The sequence below is a fragment of the Lolium perenne genome, chromosome 6 (assembly GCF_019359855.2).
Source record: "Lolium perenne isolate Kyuss_39 chromosome 6, Kyuss_2.0, whole genome shotgun sequence".
In the NCBI taxonomy this organism is placed as follows: domain Eukaryota; kingdom Viridiplantae; phylum Streptophyta; class Magnoliopsida; order Poales; family Poaceae; genus Lolium; species Lolium perenne.
In genome coordinates, this window is record NC_067249.2 from 234,342,414 (window position 1) to 234,351,196 (window position 8,783).

At 50.9% G+C, this 8,783-nt stretch overlaps 1 protein-coding gene and 1 long non-coding RNA gene across 2 annotated transcripts; one reads left to right on the forward strand and one right to left on the reverse strand.

Moving 5' to 3' along the window:
* The first annotated feature begins 3,220 nt into the window (after window positions 1-3,220).
* Window positions 3,221-3,924, forward strand: LOC127306015 (uncharacterized). Its single transcript, XR_007854317.1, has 2 exons — window positions 3,221-3,427; window positions 3,502-3,924. It is a non-coding gene; the product is annotated as an uncharacterized lncRNA (long non-coding RNA).
* Window positions 3,925-6,778: 2,854 nt separating this feature from the next.
* LOC127310011 (uncharacterized) lies at window positions 6,779-8,403 on the reverse strand. The gene is made up of 2 exons (XM_051340716.1): window positions 7,047-8,403; window positions 6,779-6,816 (listed from the first exon to the last, which is right to left on the reverse strand). The coding sequence occupies exons 1-2, from the start codon at window positions 8,401-8,403 to the stop codon at window positions 6,779-6,781; spliced, it is 1,395 nt and encodes a 464-aa protein (XP_051196676.1).
* Between the last annotated feature and the right edge of the window lie 380 nt (window positions 8,404-8,783).

The window sequence follows — 8,783 nt, forward strand, 5'->3', positions numbered from 1 at the left end:
TATTTACTCCTTTCAGCAAATTCACGGATGAAATGTGGCCGTATGATGAATTGCCCGACCCCTCGGAGATGGACACTCTACTGAAAGAGGGTGCTCCCGGAATTAATAAAAACTTTGTGACATGGTTCATGGAAAAAGTAATTTCTAACCTTTCCTCTTACATTGCAACATGTGACTTGTCCCTCTTATTACACGTAACTAATGCACACAACAAATTTGAAATGTTCTTGTAGGGCCGTGAGAGAAACGTTGATATGATAGATGAGTTGAAATGTGTTTCCCAAGGTTGTAGCCGTGAGGTGACCAAGTATGAGAAGTACGATGTGAATGGGTTTCGCTTCCACACAGAGACGCACCAGAAGGGCCGGGCGAATCCCAAAACGATAAATACTGGGGTCTTCACCAAAGGAGCCAACAACTTTGATTACTACGGAAGGTTACAAAGTGTATACGAGTTGACATTCAATCGTACGAACGTGCAACTCAATATCGTCGTGTTCAAGTGTCATTGGTTCGACCCAATAGGTGGACAGAGAAGTGATAAGTCCATTGGGTTAGTTGAAGTTAAGCCTTCAACCACCTATAGCGGAGCCGATGTCTTTGTTGTGGCTCACCAAGCCAAGCAAGTTTATTATTTGCCCTACCCATGCCAGAAAGCGGAACTCAAGGGTTGGGAAGTCGTCTTCCAGGTATCGCCACATGGTAACCTACCGATTCCCTCTGAGGATGATTACAACAACATTGACCCCGTGACATACGAGGGGATTTTCTATCAAGAGGAACAGGACTTCGGGGAATATATTTTAGAACCGTTTGTTCAAGAGGACCTCGGGAACGATGCAGAAACTCGTGGTGAGTCAGTGGTGGATCTAAAGGACATATCTATGCTGGAGAAGTTACTTGAGGCGAATGACAATTATGATGAGCCTCCACCCGTCGACCCTTCAACTTTGTACTCACAAGATAGTGATAGTGATAGTGATCCAGAGAAAGAGAAAGAGAAAGAGACGGAGTATGAGAGTGAGCGTGAGAGCGATGATGGCTGGTGAGGGTCTTTTATTTTTAGTATTTATTTGTCAACATGCTTCTTAATTGCATTGTGCCTTTTATTTTTAGTATTTATTTGTCAACATGCTTCTTAAGTTTATTTTTAGTATTTATTTTTAGTATTTATTTTTAGTATAATATGTCTTTGTGCTTAACTGTTTTATTCTTCTCAATGTAGGTGACTGAACAATATGAGCAGCGGCAAGGCAGACTCCGAGAGCTTGCTTAAGACGCTCTCGCAGGTGAAGAGGAATATTCCTAGACCACCCACTAGACGGAGTGATCGAGCCCCGGTGCGCAATCCGCGTTACGACGATGGTACCGATGGAGGACGAGGACGAGGAGGACGAGGAGGACGAGGTGGAGGACGAGGAGGACGAGGAGGACGAGGTGGAGGACGAGGTGGCGCCGGGGTACACATGGACTTTGACGAGCCACCCTCCGCTTCTGGCGACGTGGCTCCTGAGTTGTTCCTAGAGGGTCCGTCTAGTGGGGAGGTGGAGATGGAGGCAGAGTCTACACACGAGTCGGACTCTAGGGCTGAGTTGGAGGTGATGGAGGATGGGGGTGCGCCGAAGCCCTTGAAGCTTCGTGGAGAAGCTAGAGTCCCCGATGCGAGGAAGGAGCCGAAGACCCATGATGACAAGGCCCTTATCATTCCTTCGAGCGATGAGTAAGTGTACTACTTCAGAAATTTCGAACATGTATTTTCATCTTGGGCATAATAAACAATTTGGCATGTGTACTAATGTGTGATTTATTTGCAGCAACTGGACATGGGATGCCAAGCCCCCCCGCATGCCTAACAGCTTGCTTGGGGCTCTGATTAAGAAGTTCTGGCCCGGCAGATACACTCCCCTTAGCACGGTCCCCGGTGGCGCGACGAAGCTAGCCACTACTTGGGCGGACTATGAGGATGCCCCTGCCGTAGGCTTCGCGACAGCTGCTGAGGCTGTGACCACCAAGTTCTGGGTAAGGCATATATTTCTCGAGCACCGTTCATAGTTAATGACCCTAATGTGCTAACTCATGACTTTCACAACTCATTTATGCATGACTGAAGTGCTTCTACCGTGTGGACCCGGAGCATGACACGCAGGCGCGTCTCACTTTGCGTGGCGCTTGCGAGAGGTTGACACCGCAGCAGTGGTACAACCAAAAGTTCACCAGCGCTAGTGCCTTCTGGGCTAACAAGGGTAAGAGGGTCAAGAAGGAGTACTTTGTTGGTAACGAGCCTACGGAGGAATGGGCAATGACCATTGAGGAGTACATGTCGGTGAGTAAAATGTCAATGAGATTCTACATTGCTGCTAAGTTTTCATTGAATTATCTTGAGCTGACTATTGCGTTTTCAGGTTTGTCCGGAGTGGGCCGAGCAGCATAGGGAGGCATGGGAGGAGCTGATTAGGGCGAGGTGGCTCAGGCAGGACGAGGAGTTTGCAGCCGTGTCGAGGCGTAACATGGAGAACCGAGGCACCGGTGGCACACACTGCGCGGGAAACCGCGACTACACCCGCTTCAAGGGGAAAAAGGTATGTATATACATGGAACGACCTTCATTCATTTCCCGCCATGTCTCATTTGTGGTACGCTTAACTTTTCTTTTCGCGATGCAGGTGGCCGAGGCACCACCTGGGGTGGTGCTTCATGATGCCCAGATATATGACATGATGCGGACGAAGCAGAAGCCCAATCCCGCATTGCCTCAGCCACAGTACTACGGCAATGCCAAGGCCGCCAAGGAGGACTACTGCGACATGGTCAAGTCTCGTCACCCCGAGGTGGATGACCCCTTGAGCATTCCGGTCGACGAGGAGTCGTTGGTCCTGTCGGGGCACGGGCGTCCGCATGGCCGTTTCCCTTGGATGAATAAGGCGGTCAAGCCTACCCACTCCACGAGCTACACGCGCCTCAAGCATACCCTCACCGCCGACAGCCCCCAGCCTCGTCCACGGCCTGCTCGTCCACCCGCCTACGATGTAAGTTTCCTCATTTTCATCCTCTTTCCGGTTTTCCTTCCTACATGGCTAAGTGTTTACGAGATTCATTGTTTCTGAAATTGTAGCCTGACTTCGAGGCGGCCTTCGAAGCCTGCAATGAAGCGTATCAGCAGGCCGTTGCCCAGTGGAATAGGCAGAATACGGCCTATATGACATATTTATCAGTAAGTCTGAATCTTCCTTCTCGCGCAAGTAGATGACAAGTCTCAGTTTGATGCTTTATTTCTGCAAAGCCTAACTTGTAACCTATCTTGCAGGAAATGATGATCTCTATGTCTACTGGTACACCGCCACCGGATCGAGTTACCGTGGCGGGGGACATGCCTATCATGCCATCGAGGGCAGCTTTCGCTGCGACTTACTACGGATCCACACCGGAGGTAAGTTCTTTGCCAAACCGGTAGTTACCACTTTCCTTTGCCTCGCAAGTTGCTAACATGTAGGGAACACGTAGGGAACGGGATGGTCCGGGAACCAGGCATCGCCGGGTGGGCGCGAGGTCACACCGGTTCATGAAGGTGGTCGGTCTCCTGGGCGTTCTGCTGGTGTCTCTCCGTCGACTACTCCTGGGACTACTCCCGGTGCCTCTCCGTCGACTTCTCCTGGGCGTGCTACCGGTCCTTCTCCAGGTGGTTCTTCTGCAGCTTCTACCGGAGCGAAACCCCGGGCTGCTCGTTTCGCCAAGGATGTGGGCGGACACACCCCGCCCGGGTCCTTCCTCCGCTAGTCAGCACCGGGCTTCTTGCTTGCCATCATTTGCTACCTACTACTATGTATTGGATGACATGGCACTCTCCTCTTGTATGCTACTACATGCACCATGTATGCTACTATGTGGATTTCATGCTATTTATGTGAATTATGGTGATTTTGGATGAATTTGGATGTATTTGTATGCTACTATGTGGATTTCATGCTATTTACGTGAATTATGACGAATTTGGATGAATTTGGTCGATTATATGATATTTATGTGAATTTGGTGGATTATATGAACTGGAACTGGAACTGGAACTGGATTGCACTGGAACTGGAACTGGAAAACAAAAAAAAAAAATTAAACAGGTCTATATGCCGAGGGGGTTGCCGTCGGCATAGACCCCTGCATAGACCATTTGGTCAGGTCTATGCCGAGGGGGTTGCCCTCGGCGTAGAAGGTGAGCTCGGCAGGCGCGCCACGTGTCCCATGCATGCACGTGCATATGCCGAGGGGGTTGCCCTCGGCGTACACGCACAGGTGGCGCCGCCAGCTTGTGCCACGTCGCCTCGTTGGTCACCGGAAACCTGCTGTACGCCGAGGGGGTTGCCGTCGGCGTATGCCGATGCGCCGTTAACGGCGACGTCCCGCCGCCAGGAGACGCCGAGGGCAGCGACGCCGAGGGGCCCAGCGGGCCGTCGGCGTAGGTCGCGTACGCCGAGGGTCAACCATACGCCGACGGCGAGGCTGGCTACGCCGAGGGACCTAGACGCCGAGGGTCTACGCCGAGGGCTGCCGTCGGCGTAGCCTACGCCGAGGGCCAGGCGTGGCTACGCCGAGGGCAGCCGGCCGTCGGCGTATGCGGCGATTCCTGTAGTGACCTAGGTCCATGGTTGTACTGCCACGACGTTACTGCAGGTCATCGTTCTAGATGGAGGCGGTCGGGGTCGAGCAGCTTGCCGGCGGCGGAGGAGGCTAGATACGAGCATGGAGAAGAACTGAGTTCTTCTCTTACCTAACACTAGGAACCAAGCCCTGTCGCGCCGCCAAACTTCCAGCGTCTGAAATCGATGTTATCCGCGAGCGCGATCATGTTGGTGGTGTCGGGGCTCAGTACCCACCACTGCGGCGGCATATACTTCACGCCCCTGGCCAGTGCCGGCATGGCCGGCCGGTCATCATCGTGCATGTCCAGCGGGAACTTGCTCCTCCATTGACGGCAAAGATGTCCGAGTGCTGGTCGAAGTTTTCGGGCGCGACACTGACTTTTCCTTACTGGCACTGCGACTCGATGCTTGTTGTTATCGATAGGTAGCTACAACTTAAAGCCCGAAGATGGTGCCGATAGCACGCACCGATGGGCACTGAACGGTTGGCTATCGATACTAAACATGATGTCTGCTCCTTCCTCGTTCTTCATCATGCCTTTAATATTCTGGCAAGGAGAGGATCCTAGCCTGGTCGGTTTCAAAGTTACAGACTTTTTTGGTTTGCCAAAATTTAACCCAGTTATTCATCTGTTTCGTGTGCTGCCAAAACTTAGTGAAATAACCACCACTTTGTATTGTTAGAAAATTAGCAGGTGTAAAGGGATAAGGTACTTCCGAATTGAAGAATATAGCCTTCAGAGATTACATCTAAGCTACTAGGAACTGACAAGTAGTAGATTATCAGATCATCTACTACGAACTGACAAGTAGTAGATTATCAGATCATCTTCTATGTCGTTGAAGTGTGCTTAGCTATTTGTTTATAACCTGACTTATTTCAGCTAGCAAGATCCTCTCGATTTCCACTAATTACAACTCCCTACTCCAAAGCATATTCTCCCAAGCAACGAAGGGCGCATCCATTGTGGCAAGGACATAATGCACAATACAAGAATTCTATCTTTTTTCCTTGGAGATTGCAACTTGCTTTCATATAGATGGATAGAGCTACTGACTACATCAACTTTGATGTTTCAGGTTATTAGTTATGTAATAGAGTTCATAATTTTCGCGAAAGAAATTAGAGTTCAAAATAATGGAGAACTTACAAAAGAATTATATTATTCTCTCTTGGGTGATTGACTGATGAAAAGGAAAAAAATAAATTCAGGTGGACGGTTTGAAATTCAATTTTTTAAGATAATGGTAATTCGATGTTACTTAGTTTGAAGTTAATTTATATACCTTTTTTATTTACAAAGTTAGGTGTCTGAATGTATCTTCGAATTGCAGCGATTATTTTGGTAGTTTATCTCTTTATATCGTTCAAATATTGTCCCTTTTTCTATTTGCCTTTCTTCAGAAATCCTCATACAATAGGTCGCAAGCCAATGCAATCAAAAGGGAACATCATCGAGTTCTGCACCGAAAAACTTGAAGGAATATTTATTAGGTAAGTGGCGGTATAGAGAGCTTCGGCCCAAAAAGGAGGTGGGAGATTAGCTTGAATTAGTAGGGTTCGGACGACGTCGTTGGTGGTGCGGATAGCGCGTTCGGCCTTGCCGTTTTGTTGAGATGTATGAGGGCAGGAGAATCTTAGGAGGATGCCATGGGTGGAGCAAAAGGTGTCAAGGCGAGTGTTGAGGAATTCCCCGCCGTTATCACATTGGATGGAGAGTATAGGTAGGTTGAATTGGGTGTTGGCAAACGCATGAAAGGCAACAAGGGTAGCATAAACATCAGATTTTTTGCGTAGAGGAAAACTCCAAAAATAATGAGAAAAATCATCAACAATAATGATGTAGTAACGATAACCAGAACTACTTGGAATTGGAGATGTCCAAAGATCACAGTGTAGAAGTTGAAATGGACGAACACTAAATGTTGTAGAGCGATAAAAGGGTAATCTAACATGTTTCCCTAACTGACAGGCATGACATAAGGTCGACCCATCTTTATTTGATGAAGTAGGCATGTAGCTGTGGAGGCGTGACATGGTGTGATGGCCAGGATGTCCAAGACGGCGGTGCCAGAGCGATGACGATGCGGTGGTGAGGTGGGCTTCAGCTTGGTGGGGTTGACACACAGGGTAGAGCGGGCCGGAGCTATTGCATCGAAGGATCACGGTCCTGGAAGGAAGAACCTTGATAGAGAAACCAAAGGGATCAAATTCTATAGAGCAGAAATTGTCAGTGGTAAATTTTCTAACAGAAATAAGATTTTTGATAATATGGGGAACAATGAGTATGTTGCGGAGGAGAAGAGGATGAGCGAGAGATTGAATCGTGGATGAGCCAGTGTGTGTAGCGGGAATTGTGTGACCGTTACCTACTGTGACAAGTTGATTAGAGGGTTGTGGGGAGGAGATTATACCATGATCCGATGCCATGTGGGATGAGGCTCCAGTATCCATGAACCACTCCTGATTTCCGGGAAGGTGCAGATTATTCAGCGCACTCAACAGAGCTGGATCAACTTGGGGCTGCGGCTGTCCAGGGTAGGCAGAAAGCGGTGTCGGTGGAGCGTAGCCATGCTGAGGTTGTCCGGTGCCGAGCGCGGTGTAGGCTTGAGGAGCAGCACCCGGTCGAGGACCAAGAACTCCAGGGGAGCGCCACGGCGCGCGAGGCTGCCATGGCAGTGTAGCGGGTTGTTGATGAAGCTGGGCACGTGTTGGCTGGCCGGTCCAGGGATTGAACATCCAAGGATCACTGCGGCCACGGCCGCGTCCGCCACGGCCACGACCACGGTGGGCGGAGAAGGACCCGCGGCCGCCTTGGTTGTTGGCGTAGCCGATCGGGGCGCCGAGAGCGCGGGAGTCGCCGAAGCTGCGGGAGTCGCTGAAGCCGCCAGAGCCGCGGCCCCCGCCAGAGGAGGCGCCCCCGGAAGGCGTGCCCCCGAAGATTGCACCCCCTGGTGCGGGAGGACGCTCATGGAGGGTGCTGTTGCCGCTTGCCCAGAGTGCTGTGGCGGCGGCGTTGGTGGCGTCCGTCTTGTGTTGGCGTTCTTCGAGGGTGAGAGCCGAGCGCGTCTGGAGGAAGCTCGGGAAGGGGACCTGAAACGGAAGAAACGAACGCAGGTGGCGAAATTGGTCGTTAAGCCCGCGAAGAACCGTGAGGACGAGAGTCTCGTCGGAGATTGGCTGGTCGACATCGCCCAGCGCATCGGCCAAGGACTTGAGCTTGGCGCAGTAGTCGTGCACGCTCATGTCGCCCTGCGGAGTGTTGCGGAACTCGGCGTCGAGGGCGAGGGCGCGGCTTCTCTTGTTGTCGCGGAAGAGGTTGTCGATGGAGAGCCAAATTTGGCGCGCGGAGGAGCCGGGGGCCATGATGATGCTGAACAGCTCAGGGGAGATGGAGCCGTAGATCCAGTTGAGGACGGTGAAGTCGTCGCGCCCCCATGCAGATGTGGGAGAGGTGTCGGAGGGGGTGTCGTCGCCGGTGACGTGGGCGGTGAGGCCGTAGCGGCCTAGGGCAACGAGAAAGAGTTCGCGCCATTGAGCATGGTTGGAGGACTGGAGATCTAGGGTGATGGGCACGTAGGTTTTGATGGAGTGAACGAAGGTGGAGGGTGAGGGGAGAGTGGTTTCGGTGGGTTTGGCTGGGGAACCGGCGGCATCGGCGGTTTTGCCATCGGTGGTGGCGAGGCGATCAAGCTCGGCCTCACGGTCGGCGATAGCCTTCTCACGCTTCTGGAGCGCTTCCTCGAGGGTTTTGATCTCATCGGGAGTCATGGTGAAGTGGGATCGGTGAGAGGGAGGAGGCTGGGGAAGATCGATCTAGGGTTTTGGGGAGGAGATGGCGGCAGGATCAAGCCTGCTCTGATACCATGTAAGTTGTATGTTTGGCTGCACAATGCGTGCGCCTCCTCCTCTCATTGATTCATATATATAGTCATGTACAAGGGATATGCTTGAGCTACAAGTTGAGTCGGTTAGGAACCGACTTTGGTATATTTCCTAAATTACATACAACAGATGATTTCCGTACGGTACTCTCCAACAATTTAAACGTGCCAAAATAATTGAGTTTTCGACAACCAACAATTTTAACATTGAGCGGACTATTCAAATATCAAATGTGTATCAACGAGTAAATCTTAGTTAATAAGAGA

Excerpts from the sequence above, each read along its gene's own strand:
- LOC127310011 (XM_051340716.1), bottom strand. The coding sequence starts at position 8,403 with ATGACTCCCGATGAGATCAAAACCCTCGAGGAAGCGCTCCAGAAGCGT. Across the intron at positions 6,817-7,046 it reads CCACATGGCATCGGATCATG|GTTCTTCCTTCCAGGACCGT; the intron begins GTATAATCTCCT and ends TTCTCTATCAAG.